This window comes from Sebastes umbrosus, chromosome 16 (assembly GCF_015220745.1).
Source record: "Sebastes umbrosus isolate fSebUmb1 chromosome 16, fSebUmb1.pri, whole genome shotgun sequence".
NCBI lineage: Eukaryota > Metazoa > Chordata > Actinopteri > Perciformes > Sebastidae > Sebastes > Sebastes umbrosus.
The window spans coordinates 20,123,639-20,142,062 of NC_051284.1; the positions used below are offsets into that span (position 1 = coordinate 20,123,639).

General features: G+C 40.9%; 1 protein-coding gene across 4 annotated transcripts in view; it reads right to left on the reverse strand.

Annotated features, from left to right (window-relative positions):
- Positions 1–773: 773 nt before the first annotated feature.
- myo6b (myosin VIb) overlaps positions 774–18,424 on the reverse strand; it is a 45,405-nt gene continuing 27,754 nt past the window's right edge. For 2 of the 4 annotated variants that reach the window (XM_037747288.1, XM_037747290.1), the window contains 9 exons: positions 16,866–16,956; positions 15,923–16,073; positions 14,530–14,738; positions 14,359–14,437; positions 10,597–10,757; positions 6,457–6,560; positions 3,724–3,858; positions 2,620–2,838; positions 1,446–1,645 (listed from right to left, as the gene is read on the reverse strand). In XM_037747288.1, the coding sequence (XP_037603216.1) occupies positions 1,446–1,645; positions 2,620–2,838; positions 3,724–3,858; positions 6,457–6,560; positions 10,597–10,757; positions 14,359–14,437; positions 14,530–14,738; positions 15,923–16,073; positions 16,866–16,956 (1,349 nt within the window). Of the gene's footprint in view, positions 1,646–2,619; positions 2,839–3,723; positions 3,859–6,456; positions 6,561–10,440; positions 10,492–10,596; positions 10,758–14,358; positions 14,438–14,529; positions 14,739–15,922; positions 16,074–16,865; positions 16,957–18,424 lie in introns of all 4 variants that reach the window. The other 2 variants (XM_037747286.1, XM_037747287.1) reach the window with 2 other exon arrangements.

Genomic DNA, 18,424 nt, shown 5'->3' on the forward strand with positions numbered 1-18,424 from the left:
ATTCGAATCATTAGTTACAGTCGGCTGCTGTATCTTCCAGTAAATAAGTGTGAACCTAAATAAAGGTGGTTGTCCAATGAGATGACTGCAAAGTTCCTGATCTAACCAACACAGGAGTCAAGTAATCAGCTTAATAAAATATTACATGAATAAACGCACATAACACACACACACACACACACACACACACACACACATTACATTATTGTCTGTAAAACAACCCCAGACCCACAAAACTGCAAACATGAAAACTAACTTGCGTAACAAATAAACAACAATACAAAAAAAAAGATTCCCTTTTCAAGGATTTTAACAGTTGACAGTTGTATTCGCAGCAGGAAAATAAAAGATGGATAAAAAGACGAAACTACTATGATTTAACCGAGCACTTCCTTAAATGAATTCATAATTATTGAAAAATACATTCAATGACGATATGGAATTGTTTTGTGGGCAGTCATGAAAAAGTTATGAATGTTTAGCCATCACATGATTGTCCCTTTGTTTCTTTAGTAAACTTGTAATAAATGACGGAAGATAATAACTGGTATACTTACACTAAAATATAGTGTCTATGTATGTACTGTATATATATATATATATGTATTTATCTGTTTATCTATATATATATATATATACACAGTACATATATCTTATATATATGTATATCATGTATATATACGTATATATTCAATTCTGACAGCGTTCTACGGTCTGTTATTGCTTTATAACAGGTCGTTGCTATGTATAACAGACCGTTGCTATGGGCGCGGTTCTGATGTCGGACTCTGGCGGACCGTTTTTGTGTGAAATTATTGATCTCTTAAGTAAGTAGCCGTGTAATAAGCGGGATAATGTACAGCTAGCGGGTCATTGTTGTGAAATAAACCCCTCCACAGGGTGCCGCATTGTGCCTGTCTCCGTTTATCTTCGTTTACTTCACAATAATGACCGGCTCTCTGTACATTATCCCTTACATATCTTATATATATAGTTAGACACTATTACATATACATATTTTTATATTAAACGTCTAATTTATTGTCCCTATTTCAGACCATTAAGGTTGCAGGTTAATAGCTACGCACCAATATTAAGACTTCCTGGTTGTAGTGCAGTGATTTAGTGTTTTAAGGCCTCACGGTGGGGTATTCCATTCAAGCATAGATTGAGAAGAAGTCTGAAATGCTAACGCTACACCAATAAGGTGCCACACTGCAAAATAAAAGATATAAAAAGTGAAAACAAAGCAAGGTATTTAAAAAGGAGATGAAACAGAGTGCCTACTGTGAGATTGTATATAGGGAGCATCTTTCTCTGTGGTTACTTCTCTTCATCCCTCAAACCACAGCTACACCGCGTCGCCCTTCTTGAATGTGCATGTTTGTGTTTGTGAGTCTGTGTATCAGTGTCATGTTTCAGGATGCTTATCTTGCCACCGTGGTTCACTTGAGGAGACTCTGTAGCATGGCGGTGGCGTACGTGGGGCGGGCCTGCTTGTTCTCAATGGCTTTCTTGAGGTACTGAATTCCGTCGCAGCGTTCCCAGATTTCTTCAAACTGCCGGGGCAGGACCTCCGCCCCCCTCTTCCTGGTCAGACCCGTCTCCTCCAGACTCAGCTCGCACATCTCCATGTCGTCTTTGCCTGAGTGGTGGACGAATGATGATAGAAAACACATCAAATTGTGCTAAAACAATTATTTGATTGACATAATCTCAAATTGAACTGCTTTCCTTTGATTTCAGAATCAGAAATACTTTATTGATCCCCAGGGTGACATTGGGACGATACAGTCGCTCTTAAATAAACATAAAGAAATGTAAGAAAATAGAAATAAAGTAACGTGTAAATTATGTACATAATTCTACAATATATGTGGAGAAGAATAAGAAATTAGTATATAAGAAATACGTAAAAATATGTGCATGAAAGACATACAATATACTGTATAACAGGGGGAATAAGTAAATGATAAATCTAAATTTATATGTATTTATAAATTATTTGGATTTGGACTGTTTGTAAGATTTTAAAAAAGTGATTGGAGGGTATTTTTTTTACTCTTTTCTAACATTTTTTAGACTAAATCGGCCGTGCCTGAGGATCGGGAACCCTCAAAAGATAACCAAAGATACAAAAGAAAATATTTCTGTTACACAAAGGTATGTTTTATGTAAATTTCTTTGACTTTTCTTGATTTTTGCATTTTCCTTTTGAATTACTAGATACTTTTACAATTCAGGTCTTCAAAAATCCTTCAAATTCAACAGTCCATGACCTGAGAATATGACAAAAAGCAAAAGCTACTCTTTTTTAATGCTTGTTTCAGTGTCTGTATTATTATGATTTTATTTATTTATTTTTCTTTTTGATTTATTTATTTTATTATTATTTATTTGTGATTACCTAATGTAATTCCATGTTTAAGTTGCCAAATCTTCCATGTGTACCACACTATCTCAATCGCTTCAAAGAATGGGGAATGAGGGAGTTAGGAAATATGGGTCTAGGATGACATTGTTGCAAAATATGTAAAATATCAGTCCCTTTATATATATGCTGTTGTACTACACCTTTTGTTCCAATAGAAACGTAAAAAGCAATAGCTGTCGACTCACCTGCGACCAACACGATAGGCTGTTTGTCTGGGTGAAGCTCCATCTGTCTGGCGATCCAGGGCCCGTCGAAGTGGGCGTACCACCAGCCCTTCTTCTTATTCTGCGGGTCTTTGTACTGGTCTGCGGGCCGGATGAAAGGGATGCGGAAATACCGCTGCTGGCGGTTCATGGCCACCTCCTGATGCTGGGCCGTCATCGGAGGAGCCGGGTTCTGTTCAGCTGCAGTGTGAACATTAAGTTATTTATTTTCAGAGTAGCATTCACAACAAAGCATGTGGTCTTAAATAACCATATAATACTGTTTTTCCGTGTTCTGCGTACAGCACAGAACCAGCTGAGTGTGGCAGAAAACAAAGTATAAAGCTTTTGAAACATACAAGATCAAAAAGGACCCAGGAAGTCCTGTAAATATCACATGGAAAAGCAGCTTTTAGCCTTTTTATGAAATGGCCTTGGTAAGATCCCTGCTGCATCAGCAGAGGCCAAGAACAGGATCCAAGTACGAGGCAAACAAAGCGCAGCCAGTACGGCTTTCAGGAGCTATCATATCAAAAGAGAAAGGCGGGTAAATATAGTGAAAGTCAAAGCAACGGTGAATCTAATGTTCCCATTCCCCCCATCAACCTTAATATTTGTTTTTTAAGATGAAGGGAAGCTTTAAAGCAGCTAAATAACATTTTTGTGTGTGTGTTTGTGGGCACAGCCCATGCTCGGTTGAGTTGAGAATGAAACGAGCAGAGCAGCGAGCTGTCACACCAGCAGCTACTGAACCCGACGAGGCATGGCTGGCACTTACTCTGCTAATTAGAACAAATATTTCTGACAGAGCCAGGCGGAAGGCGGCTGCATTTTCAGGCCTTGGCATCTCGTCGGCTAATTGAATGTTAGGAAACACAGGCAGGTTATTTGTGTGCGGGTCATTATTTTCCTGCCGATGACAGCGAGAGGTGAAAAGTGGAGAAACTAAACACTCGTCACCTGTAACTTAATGTGCCTGGGGTGAGGTGAGGTGTGCATGTGTGAAATGTACGGTTTATTTTACTGTGTTTGTGAATATAAAGATAGAGCAAAAAGGATGATACGGGGAATAATCTCTCGGCTAACCGTAGTCGGTGACAGATTTCGGAGCCCTCTGATCGCTTCCGTCATCGGTACGTTTCTTGTTCTTGGACTTCCACGCGTGGTAGACCTTCAGACGGCGGTGGAACTCCTCCCTGCAGGCCGCCAGCAGCTCGATGTCTGTCCAAACATCATGACAACAGTGAGTACTCAAATAAATGCAACAAGCAAAGTCTGATGAAACACACAAGTATGACTTTCATCTCAAGTATTCATGTTGACTGGTCTCTGTCACTGGACATAAAATCCAACCCTGGACAAATTAGATTTTAAGAGCTTGAAATTAACAATTCCAGATGCATCCAAAGAAATTATATTATTTTATATATTTTAAAATGTTAAAGGGGTTGATTTAGTATTGAACTTTCAAGTTTACGGCAACACCAATTGCCCCTTGGGGACAATTAAAGGTCTTGAACTTGAGTTTACAGAAGAAAAAATGTACAAAAATGTAATAATCAGAAGCCGAAATATCTTTAGCTTTTGCTTTTTGTCATATTATAAATCCTGTGTTTATGCATCGCAACTTACCATTGTTGTTGATTAAAATGTCCTTTATTTTTTTCGATTATCCATTTAATCATTTAGTCCCGTGATTCTTAACCTTTTTGGCTTGAGACCCCTTAAAATAAAGCGTGTACAATTTACGTGTGACCTCATAAGGTTGGAAACCACTGGTTTAATCTTACGCAATATATTGTATTTTCTATATTTATATGTAAGCTTGTCATATGTGTATATGTCAAATATTACTCTTAAAAGTAACTAGGACCAGTACTAAAGTTATCTAATAAATGCAATGGAGTAAAAAGTACAATATTTCCCTCTGAAATGTAGTAGTAGGAGTAGAAGTATAAAGTAGTTTGTAATATTTGGTGTTGTGATTTTGAAGCCATGGATGAATCATATATAAAGAAACTGGAAACAACCTCAAATACCACTACATTTAGGGAATAAAGCGAGACGACGGCATGTTTCATTTTGATGATAAACTATAACACAGTATAATGAGGAGTTTAGCACTGTGTTTTCTTCCCTATAATGAAATACTAAGCAATTATTCACAGCATACAGTGCCTTTAGTCAACATAAGGCTATAATCAGTTAGATTTCAAACACAGCTTTTTGGTATCACCACTACAGCAAATGGGTTCCACAAATTAGCCAGATGTCCTTGGAATCCCACAGGGGATATCAGAGTCCCACACACTGATCAGAGCACTGTATACAGTGGCAATTAGAAAAGGCATCGACAAGTGTGGAGGCACAAAGGCATCTGCTTTTCACGCTGACTGAGGAGAGGGTTGGCTGGGAATGACTAGGAAGGGCAGCAGTAATGGTGATAATTTCCTCTCTCCACCAATAAAACGCATGCTGATGAGTCGCAGCAGCTGTGGGAAACATCCTCGGATCGCTCTTTTGATTTTTTTCAGGCAAGACATCTCGTGTCCACACTCTGTACAGCTGCAGCCTCAGCTTTTTAACGGTCGCTTTGGCTATTCAACAAAACATGACACAGAGTGCAGATGAAAAACGTTTTTTGGGGACCAAAAGTGCCAAAACATGAGCTGCTGCTGAATTATTTAATGTTGGGGGCTGAAAACTGTAAGTACGTTTTGAATGAAGGAGGGAAAATAGTTAGTATCACTTATTTTGCTAAGAGCTCTACTACTTTGATCTGTTTGTATCATAGACTGTATATAAGAAGTGGACGTAGTGAACGTGACGTCACCCATTGGTTTGGGGACTGCCGTTTTGAAGCCTCAAGTTCGGCATTTCGGCCAATGAGTATAGAAGCAAAGAGACGAAACTCCTGTGTTTTTTTTTTTACAACAGCTGCTGCCGCCATTTTGGACTGAAAACGCTTATTATATATATAATATTTTATTATTCAACATAGGCCATTTTTGGTAGAATATGACAATATAATAGAAATCATTTTGTTTTACTTTTGTACAGCACTCTTTAGGCGGACATTTTACTTGCGTCCGGTAGGCGCTTTCAGTCCAAAATGGTGAAAGCGTAGCTTTGCTGCTGGGCGCTGACGTTCCAATGGAACAAACAATTGACTTTCACTTCTTGGCAACATCTGTTCTTTGTTTTGGCCATCGCTATCTTGTTTTATGGCTGACACCATCTTGGTTTTTTGGAATCAGAAGTGACACGAGAGGGAGGAGCTAAGTACAACCGAACGCAGAATAAAAATTCTAGGCGACCGAAAGGGTTATAGTTTACTTACTCATGAACTGAAAACACACTGTGAAACGGTTTAAGTTGTAAGACGAAAACACGGACAACTCCGAGGCTTTTACAACGCCATGTTAGCAACCTGTCAATCACAAGTTAGCCACGCCTTAAAGCATCCCCTGCTTTATGGTCTATTTGACTCTAAATGGGACCATAATTTACTAAATGAACATCATGCTGTATTGAAGAAGACTTGAAACTAGCGATTGAGACCATAAACTCATGTTTACAATGTTTACTGAGGTAATAAATCAAGTGAGAAGTAGGATCATTTTCTCATAGACTTCTATACAACTAGACTTATTTTTGCAGCCAGAGGAGTCGCCCCCTGCTGGCTATTAGAAATGCAAGTTTATTTCCGCATTGGCTTCACTTTCCAGACCCTGGAGTGGCCCACTGGTTTGTAAAGTCCGGTACAGTGCACACACACACACACACTCTGTTTAGTTGATCATGCACGGGAATTCTCACCACAGGAAGTATTGATGACATCTCGCAGCTCAGCATACTTCCACTTGCTGAGGTCATACTTTTTCACGCCGGCAGCAGCTTTGGTTGCCTGCACCAGAGGACCCCTGTAAGCAAGGAACAGATGAACGTGGGTGTGTTAGAGGGAGGGGGAAAAAAAAGGAAAAGAAGGTGAGTGTGAAGACAGGTAAGAGTGAGACAAGGTGGGAGTAACGGCGCTGAATATAATTTTACAATCAGGGAGGTGTCAATTTCTAATGGAACAGCAGAATCACAGCACTAAGAGCAACATCTGATGTGTAATTATAGTGGATCTAATCACTTTCAAGCGTGGTGTGATGTGGAATTTCAGTGGCAGACAAAATGCGTGAATATTAAAAGGGAAAACAGGATTGATTAAATTCACCGCCCTTAGTGAGAAATGAAAACGGACACCTTGCTTCTTTCAAGCCCTCCTCATTGTCTCAGCTGATTAAATTCACATTAGAGGCCGGTCAGCGGAGGAGCTGAAGAGCAGAGTTTGTCCATATCATCGCAGCCTACTGTGTCAACTCCACTTAAAATGATGCAAAACTCTTCTAATGTTACAACCTGCCAGATGCCGGCTTACATCTGCTGGCTTATTTCAACAGGAATGAGAAATGATGCAGTCTATAATATGTGAATCAAACTGTGCGCTGCAGAGCTTCAGCTACTTAAATGACGGCCGCAGCAAGCGTGAGCTCATGTCAGCCACGCGGCGTCTCCAGCTTCCCTGCTGAGTTGAGGCTGCTAATTCAATAATGCAAAGGATTTAACTCCTCTATTTACAGTCGGCATAGCTGCTAATGTCTCAGAGAAGAGGATTACTGATCTGCGAATCATCAGCCAGATTACAATTACCATTTATAATTCATACTGACTGGAAAGATGATTCAGGATCAGTCTGGCTGAGACGTGTGCCAGCGTGTGACGGGGATGATGAACCAGGGCCGAGGACAGGGAAGAAGAAGAAGAAGTGGAAGTGAAGCGATGGCCGGGGCTTTGCTATTGGCAGTAGGTGAACAGGAAATGGATGGTTGTAGAAAGAGAGGAGGCGGATATCTCGCTACTATACGCCAGCGATGCCAGCCTTCTGCTGCACGCAGGCTTTAATGTGTTTAAGCTCAGCGGTGTGCACACGTAACACACGTGACCTTTAGAGCTTCTTTCTTGCAACGGATCTCCTTTTGGATTCCAGGGGTCAGCTGACTCACGGGGATAGTAGGAGACATGCAACATGGCGAACACTGACAAGATTACAGGCTATCGGATCAAATGTAATTTTGGGCTCACTTGACCTGCAGATAAGACCGTGCAGTGCTTTGAGAGAACTTCTTCTCCTGGCTTTAAACACAGAGTGGGGTTATGGAAAATCAATGAGTCAATCAGTGAGTGTTGACTACTAAATAGGGAATAGTGAGTGAGGGAACAAGGGAGTTATATTGAACACATATTACACTCATAATGATAGTTTTGGGGGAGATTAATAATGAATTGTGATATAAAAATAATTACGCTCTTTCTACTGTAACTTAGTTAGTTTGGAGACCTGCATTTATATTATTTTTGACAGGCTGTTATGTTACGAGGAGTAGCCTATCTCACATTCGAGCTTCACATTCGCTTACATTAAAAATTACTTTTGGGACTATACTCAAAACGTTCAGGGTTAATAAGCCCTGACAAAATGACCATGCGCCATAAATGCCCGTAGCCTTCTCACTCCTACTTGCGTAAAGTCACCAAATTGGCAACACTGTGTTTGTGTAATATCCACTACATTTAACGAGCCCATCTTTGGGGATGGAGGCGTGTCCAGGGCGGGCACAGGTGACTCGGTGGGCGGGTCCGTCCATAAAGCCGGGACTGCTGCTAGTCACTTTCATTGGAAAAGAGTTGGCAACACTGGGCTCGGTTAAAATCTAGGGTACTCTTTGTAGTTTCTCAACATTACCAACCCTAGCTTTAATACACACAGTAGAGCATGTCAACACGACTGCTGAACTCACTCAACCCTAGTGAATAAATATAGTAGCCTGTTATAGTAGCCTATCATTTTGTACCACTGTAAATATAGTACATTACATATTTTATAGCAGTGGTAAGAGAAATCCAAATTTTGTCAATTAAAAGCCACTGATATCATTAATGAGATTTAGGTTAGAAGTACAGTAGAGTTGTAGCAGTCCGTCATTCTGTCATTTCCCTTTTCTGAATTTGTTTAGCTGAATGTCACAGTTCCCCTGAGTTGATTGGAGGTTATTCAGATCACCTGTTGAGCAGGTTGTGAGGAATGACTCCTAATTAAGAGTTGAGAGCAGCTTGGGGCGTTTACCCTCTCGGCCAATCAGAGTGCGACGACGCCCTTTCTCTAGGGCTTAAGAGAGGTGAGGGAATGAACACTCAGGGTACTCTGATCCTCATATTAGCAGGTTCAGTCAGAAACTCTAGTCCTCAGGCCCTTTTCAGACTTCATTGCTGTCTTACCTTTTCTGGTTGAGGGTGATTTTGAGTGTTTTGAAACCTAGCTGGGTGAATATTAAAGAACACCTTTCCGCTAGGTTACCTGAATCAGGGCAAACCAGATGTATCCAGAGGACATGAACACCTAACAGATTTATACCAACTCAATGTGTGAATCAGGGGAAGCACATAGACAGTCAATCTCATGAGCTCGTTCTGTGCACCAGCAGCACTGCAAAGGACACAGACGAGCTTTATCCACTGCAGACTCATGCAGAGCCAATTAAGATGATAGAAGCAAAAAAAGATCACATGCTGCACATTCTGATCCACCTCTCATTAATGATCCGGTGCGCCATCTTCATTTGTGCAACTGTCACATATAATCATCCTCCAAATGGCATATCTTATGATTCATGCCACATGAAATAACACAGACAAGACATTCAATTTGACTGATTTCTTAAAATCAAAGGATTTTTTTTTTTGTTGGCTTTGCATTGCTGGTATTATCCGGCATCTATTTTAAAGGGGACATATCATGAAAAGCTCATTTCTTCAGTGCTTGTGCTCATACATTTGGGTATCTGGAGTGTCTACCAACCCACAAACTGTGAAATAAGACAACCCAGTCAGTTTTTTGTGGGATGCCTAGATTAGAAAACATGTGATTCAACAAGCCATTCAGATTTGGCTCCCCTTCCTATGTCACATGCAGACTCATTTGAATATATGTAGGCGATTCGGACCAAACCGTTCTGGGGACTCCCTGAGAGGAGCTGCCCATTGGGGAGCTCCTCCAAGAACTACTTCAAGGCATTTTTTCTGTTTACCACCAATAGGAACGCTAAAGTGACGTAAGCCGGCTGGCGCCGCACGCACACATCTCCAGCTGGCGAGCGGCTATTTTGCTACGTTTCACAAGCTCTCAGCTTTTTTAAGTAATATAAGAATAAATAAACAACTCTGTTATATGCCACAATCATATAAACTCAAGCAAAATAGCCGTCACGAAAGTACTGTTTGCTATTTCACTTTGAATCGGCTAAAGTTCTTCAGCTCAGTGGGTGTGATTTGTGCTACTGGGTTAGCTCGCTGAACAGCGGCATTCACTCGTTCTTTGGCTAAGTAGGCGTGTGCTCATGAACGAGTTCACTTCGGAAGTCGGGACTTCACTGTTGGCCCATTTGTCCCTGTTTCCCAAAGAGACAGTCGCTAAAACGGAGCGTTTGAGGCAGAGGGTGAATAAAAGTATATTCAGACAGACAGTATGTGAAAAATAATGTGTTTTTTTTAACATTAAAGCATGTAAACATGTTCTACTTGAACCCCAAAATACAAGTATGAACCTGAAAATGAGCATGATATGTCCCCTTTAAAGAGCTGAGACGTGCATGACTACCACAGAGGATAAGACAGACAGCGGGGGGAGTGAGTGATTATTGTTGGTGTTAGGGTCACTTGGACAGGGGGCAGTTCTAGAAACCTGTGCCGATATCTTACATGGCTCTGGCTGTGGATGAAGAGATAGGAAGACCTGAAAAAGTGTCGTCACTGGGAGAAAACACAGGAGGTTATTGATGCTTGTTTACTGTGCACTGCACCAAAGCAGTATACTGTATATCAAAGGTGTACATTGCGTTCACATATATAGAATACCTGCGCAGGCTCGGGTCCAGCTGCCCCTCCTCAGTGATGAGCTCTGCCTCGCTCTGAGCGATTCTCATGGCTAACTCTCGGTCTCGTCTCTCCTGCTCCAGTATGGTGGTGCGCTGGACCTGCTCCTCGCGCTCCTGAGCCAGCTGAACCTCCAACTCCGCCTGTAAACACACACATACACACACATTTAATGTGACTTTATAAAATCTACATAAACCTAGATCCTGTCTAAACAGGCTACTGAATCTTCCCCTTTGTGCCAGACCCGTCATAACAATTAAAGCTCCGCTGTGTGCCCAAGCCTGATTAGACATATTTATGCAGGTTGTAGAGCTGCTAATGAAGCTTTACTTTGTCTAGACACAACAGGGCATACAGACAAACATTATACAACAATCAGTAGGGACATATTTTATCAGTTTGTACTAGATGCAAACTTCAGGTTTTTATCTTTCACTTCAAAGAACATAAATATCTTTTGATAGAACAAACTATTATATAAAATATTGTATCTATCTATATGTGTATCTAAAATATATGCATCTCCTATCTCCATATAGAAACCCACTAATGAAGTCCACAATGGATACTTTTCTCTGCGGAACTTTAAATATGAATGGCTCTCCCCCAGTTAATAATATATTATTCATACTGTAGGATGGTCCAATCAGCAGCTGGGATACATGACCCGGGTGAAGCAAGAGAACCGAAACTTAAAATTGTGATGGCCTCAGTGTGAAAGTTGAGCTGTTTTATAGCTAGTGCAAGCAGGTTTTATAGACACCGTTGCATGATCTGCTCAAAATTACACAGATTTTATGCTAAATCCCAAATATTCCCATTGGCATCGGATGGTGAATTTGACCATCTTTTCCCCCCAAAAAGGTCAAGAGGATCCTGGAAAAAAATCAGACTGTATATAAGAAGTGGACGTAGTCACCGTGACGTCACCCATTGGTTTGCGAACTACGGTTTTGAAGCCTTGAGTTTGGCATATTGGCCGTTGCCATCTTGTTTTTTTGCAGCCAGTACAACCGAATGTGAACAAGACTACTTCGAGCCACCACAAAGGTTATTATTATCTTTCATGAACTGAAAACACACTGTGAAAGAGTTTAAGTTCTACAACAAAAACGCAAACAACTCCTAGACTGGACTACGCCGTGGTAGCGACCTGTCAATCACAAGGTAGCCACGCCCTAAAGCATCCCCTGCTTTATGGTCTATTTGACTCTAAATTGGACCATAATTTACTAAATGAACATCATGCTGTATTGAAATAGACTTGTGTTTGAGCGATTGAGACCATAAACTCATGTTTACAATGCTTACTGAGTTAATAAATCAAGTGAGAAGTAGAGTCATTTTCTCATAGACTTCTATACAATCAGACTTCTTTTTGCAACCAGGGGAGTCGCCCTCTGCTGGCTATTAGAAAGAATGCAAGTTTAAAGCACTTCGCATTGGCTTCACTTTACAAACCCAGAGGTATCCCACTGAAAAAAATGCATAAAAAACAATTCCAGGGCGGCTGGTTAGCTCAGTCGGTAGAGCGAGCGCCCATGTATCGCCAAGGCTCTGTCCCTTGCAGCGGTGGACCTGGGTTCGAATCCGGCCTGTGGTCCTTTCCGCATGTCAATTCTCTCTTCCCCTTTCAACACTGTCCTATCAATAAAATGCTTAAAAAATGCCCCCAAAAAAATAACATTTAAAAAAAAAAAAAAAAACAATTCCAGAGGTTGTTCATGTTCATGAATATGAATTACACTACTTTGATCGAATTGGAAGTCTTCAATCGGATGAGGTTCCCCTTTAAGACAAAAACAAATATTGCAGAGCCGATGACTGGATGGTGTGCAGTATATAAGGTTAGGTTGAAAGACATCATGATACAAAGTTTGAAGGGAGCCAGATAGACTAACCTTTGACACAGCAGAAAATAGCAAAGAACAGAGTAAAGTCCCATCAAAGTCACAGCAGACACCCTTAGAAAGTTTACTGCTGCAGCTTTGAGCCTTAGAGCAGTGGATAAACAAACTCTGCAGAGAGTCTCCTGAGACATGTGGCTCATGACAGCCTGGTGTCAACTGTCTCACTACTAGAAAGGAAAAAAAATGACAGCATGCAAATGTCCAACTGGCCTCGGTTGAATAAAAAGGGCTTTAGATATACAGAAGGCGTGATGCACGTGTAACAGATGGATGAATGGATGGTTAGGAAAGGTGAGATATAATGGCAACATCGAGGAGGAACAGGTGTGTGTGTAGTGATAAGACCAGAGGAGAAAAAATAAGGAGAGGAACGAAATAGCAATTACACAAAAAAGTGAGAGTGAGTGAAACAGGCAGAGATGGATAAAGGTGACAAAGTGTAGATGAGAGTAGAAGGTGTTATAATAAAATACAGGATAGAGGTAAAGTAGCTTAGTTAGGAGAAACTGGGCAGGAAGTGGAACCATCAATCAAGACGCTGTGAGCAACCCGCTGGGAATCTGACCAATGTCATGACCCTGCTGTTGCCGTGGGAAACCAAATGAACGAAGCAGGCAGAGTCTGAAGGGAACATTAGAACCATAATGGTGGTTTTGCAGTGATTGTTTTCCCGCTGCCCATTAATAACTACAAAACACACATATTTTATACTACATTCTTAGCAGCCATGGGATTCAGTGTGTGCTGTCAGTGTGCTGACTTGACTTTGACTTGCCCCAATCTGCATGTGATTATCATAAAGTGGGCATGTCTGTAAAGGGGAGACTCGTGGGTCCACTTAGAACCCATTTTCATTCACATATCTTGAGGTCAGAGGTCAAGGGACCCCTTTGAAAATGGCCATGACAGTTTTTCCTCAACAACATTTAGTGCAAGTTTGGAGCGTTATTTAACCTCTTTCACGACAAGATAGTATGACACGGTTGGCACCAATGACGATTCCTTTGCTGTAAGGCATTTATTTAGATTGGATCCTGATGGCCAAAGTTGGCACCTTGAACGGCAGCCTCTGCCATCAGTGTATGAATGTGTGTGTGAATGGGTGAATGCTGACCTGTAGTGTAAAGCGCTATATAAATGCAAGTCCATTTACCATTCATCAAAAGTTTGATGAGTCCAAGGTGATACAGTACTGTCGAAAGAGATTCAGACAAAACTGTTGATTTACTAATCCATTAATTGACTACTTGATTTAGCTCTATTGCCATTATGTACACAATCATACACTTTAATTCATAAATTGATGATACTCTGCTGAAATGATTTTCAAACCCAATCTCTATTCCTGTAAAATGTGTTTCTGCGGTAAACCCAGTATATCGCTCAGTTTATTTTAACCTGGAATTAGGGGGCGAAACCATAATAATCCAGTGACGGGATTAATTTCTCCACAAACAATACTGCACATTATACTGTAGAAACTGCTCACCAGCTCAGTCTAGGATTAGGATTAAGACTAGGAAACCATGTTACTTAAATGTGATTATAATGGCTGGGTATGAGCACTCAGTCGCTGCAGGGGTGTAAGGGTCAGTTACCTCGTCGGAAGTAAACATGAAGCTTAGAAGAGACTGCAGGGAGCCATGAGTTCATAAACATGTGCACCTAATATAAATTACATCTACCTACAGTAGTATACGCAACTTGATATTCGACCTAATATATGGTAGTTTTCATTTTCCAGGTCATCTGTCTGCCCCGGGCTTCACAACTTTTTAGCAGGAGAGTAGACATAATATAAAAATATATCATATTTTAGGGTGGTCCAAACCTGTATTACTTTCTCTTCCTCGTCTCTCTTTTTTCTATCCTCCTCCTCCTGCTTCCTCTTCAGCTCCATCTCCGATTTCCTGAAATGTTTGGAGAAAAGAAATCTTTACTAAGACCGACAGACAACTTATAGTTTTATCATTGCATTTACTCAAACGTCTACATCATTTACAGTTTTCTCTCATCTTCCTCCTGTTTGCGCCTCTGCTCTTCCTTCTCCCTCCTCTTCTTCTCTTTGTCCATCTCCTCCTCGATGTGTTTCAGCCTCTCGCTCTCTTCCTCCTCCTGCTTCTTCTTCTGCATCGAGGAGAGCAGCTGCTCGGAGCGTTTCACCAGCCCCTGGTACTCCGTGTCGATCTCTTTCCGGGTCATCGCTGTGGCCTATAGGGGTCAAGAGAAAAATCTAGATGACAGGTCGCAAAATGAAGAAATACTTTTTATTTCTTCCTCAGTGGAGTTCAAAGCGATAAATTGCCTTGAACACAATTACTAATGTTATGTTACTAGTGTTTATCCACACCTCAGGATGGCTAATGTGCTAAATCTGAATTAGTTTGACGACAATTTAGTTTACTTTCAGGGGAGGGAACATTTTCGAGACTCCGAGTGCACTTATAGCCCGACTCGGCACACACTCCACCGTTACCATGGCGCGACCAACAAGGGAAGACTAACTGACACTGTGACTGTCACTTGCACATTGCAGCCACGATGCTCAATTCCCCACTATACTTGTCAGTCAATCAGCGGGGGGAGAGGAGGTCAGCGCATTGTGAAGAGTCATTAGAGTGAGTCTCTAACAGTGGCACAGGGAGGGAAGATGACAAGGTCTTGTCCCCAACGTATGGAGGTCTGAATGACAGCCATTGGCATCTCATGCATTATTCATGTAGAGACGCCACGCCAGGAGCAATTTCTGAGCACTCAGGAAGTCACGAGTGTCGACAGTCGGGCTGCTAATGTGCTAACAGAGGAGGATAGCGGAGGCTGGTTGGGGTAGACGGAGAGAAAGGTGCGTCACCCAGAGGAACCTATGAGCCCTCTAATCATATCTGTTTGCATAAAGGTAACTACAGAGTCCAGGAAATCAACACTATTGGAAAGTCAGCGCCCAGACGTCTGGCTTTCATGTGGATGCGTGTGTGGTGATTTGCCGCACCTACAGGGTCCAATAAGACGGGTGCTTATTGCACAGGGAGAGCTGGGATTTCACTAACCAAGTTTGATAATTTAGCAAAACAGCCTCTCTAAATTATATTATTGGAGACGAGAGGATTTCTCCTTCCACCTAGCTCTTCTTTTTATCCTGAGGTGATTGAAAATATTGATTCTGAGAGAAAGAATGAGAAAAGGGCACAGCACACTCAGGAAAGGGCATAATGTAGAACAGGAGAGGGCTGGTTGTGCCGGGAACATCTACTATGTAGAGAACCATAAAGAAGAACAGCAACATGTTGCATTGCTCACACTGTATTGTGCTGTAAAACTGTTGACATGAGCAGCTTTACAATCACAATAGAGCAATAACCCTTGGGTTTCTATGAATGAGTTGAACCCAGACTCACCTTTATCTTTGCTAACAGAGCGTCTACGGAGGCAGCCAGTTCCTGGACCTGTTTGGCCATCTCCTGCTTGCCCTCCTTCAGCCCGTTCACCACCTCGTTGAACCGCTCCATGTGCTTCTTCAGGTTTCCAACCTTCACCATACCGTCAATGCTACGAGAAGTGAAAAATACAAACTTACACGTGAATATGTCGTAAGCAAAGTAGAGCATAATGGAGTGTTCCATACTGCTTAAAGGGGAGACACTACAGGTGAATAGGGTAAAAACTATAATAGTTATCAGCATGAAACTTCCCCTGTTGATTACTTGCATTAAGGTTATTGTTTTTTGTATTACAAGTTTTCTGAAATTTGATGTCTAAATATGCAAAAGAGTCATTCTCTTATTTAATATGTGCTATTTCCAGAACAGGAATCTGAACATTGGATAAAGTCAGGTTCAAAATTCTTGTTTCATTTTGTTGATATATTAGAGTCAAAGGTTTTCACATAGGTTTTGTCATAGTAGCAGAGAAATATCATGGGTCAGAGGTTTGTGTTTGGATCACAGCCAACATTTCCTCATGCATCCACACACATACTGCCAATCACAATCTGATTCTAAAAAAACTCCCTGAAAACCCATCATCTGGATGGCTGCTTCCACAGGAGCCATTTTCCACCAAATACATGCAACCCAATACAGCGAGACATGCGGCTTGTCCAAAAGCAGTACAGTGAGACATCATTTCTCCACAGATGACTTTCCAGATTGATTTGAACTCCTAAATGCACAATACGGGAAAGCCATCAAAACCCACCAAGCGTGAATGAGTTTAAATAAAAAAGCACAAGAGAGTACAGGGCGAGAGGAAAAAATAAGAGAGCAAAGGCCACGGACAGACGGAGAGACGATGAATGATGAATGTGTGTGTTAGGCACCAGAACCAGGAGGAGAGACTCACCGAGGCTTATGCTTTCTCTTACACAACCACATGCGGACAGTCTTCTGAATCTTAATGCAGGCCTGAGCTCTGTAGTTCATCTTGTTACGAACTGTTGAAGAGGGGAGAGAAAAAAGGAAGAGGATTCAAACTAAGATTTATAAAAGTACTTATAGTGGTGGCCTGTCATCTCTCTACTATGTGTCTCTAATAAAGGCAAAAAAGCCCAGAAAATACCTAAACGAGACATACAACTCTTACATCATTTATATACTTGTACATGTTGTTCAGTGCATCAAGATGCTCATCTACAAAGACCAAAGGCATTCCATGGAGATAGTGCAGCAATGCCCTCCTTAGATTAAAATTAGGGCTGTCAATCGATTAAAATGTTTAATCGCAATTAATCCAGAGATTTTCCATAGCTAATCGAGATTAATCGCAAATTAATAGCACAAAATGTACCTTAAAGGGAGATTTGTCAAGTATTTAATACTATTATCAACATGGGAGTGGGTAAATATCAATTAACAACACAAAACAATGACAAATATTGTCCAGAAACCCTCACGGGTACTGCATTTAGCATGAAAATATGCTCAAATCATAACATGGCAAACTGCAGCCCAACAGGCAACAACAGCTGTCAGTGTGTCAGTGTGCTGACTTGACTATGACTTGCCCCAAAACTGCATGTGATTATCATAAAGTGGGCATGTCTGTAAAGGGGAGACTCGTGGGTACCCATAGAACCTATTTTCATTCATATATCTTGAGGTCAGAGGTCAAGGGGACCCCTTTGAAAATGGCCATGACAGTTTTTCCTTGGCAAAATTTAGAATAACTTTGTAGCGTTATTTAGCCTCCTTCACAACAAGCTAGTATGACATGGTTGGTACCAATGGAGCCCGCTACAACCTCCGTAATATCGATTGCATTAATGCGTTAAGAAATTAGTGCCGTTAAAGCGATTTTGCATTAAAAACGTTGACAGCCCTAATTGCGATATATTGTGATAATGGAAGCAAGGCGATCTATTGTGATTTTTTTTTAAGAAAACTGTCAGAGTATTAAGAACACATCGCCATATGCATAAAATATCAGTAAAAAAAAATGTAAGCGGTGTGCCCTTGTGTTACTTCCTGTCTCAGTTTGCGTTGTTTTGTTGGAGCAGAAGCCTCAAATGGCTGATTTGGTTTTAAACACAACACAAAATGAACCAGTGTCTGCCACAAATCTTTGCATGTAAACTATTAATTCAAAATCAATAAAGTGTTTTTGAGAATCAATCACGAAACATAATATTGTGATACTCAAGTGTATTGGTATTTTCTCACATCCCTAGTAAGAAGTTTATTTTTAAAGATAAATATCATAAAGGGGATGAGAAAAATGTACCTGAAAAGTTCAAGCTCTAAGCTAATGATACAGCTATGTATAATAATTGATTTCATGGGTGAGATTTATCAGGCACAAAAACAAATAGTGCAGAGTATTGTTCTTACACTATAGATCTCTCTCTCTTTCTCTCTCTCTCTCTCTCTCTCTCTCTCTCTCTCTCTCTTTCACACACATGAATG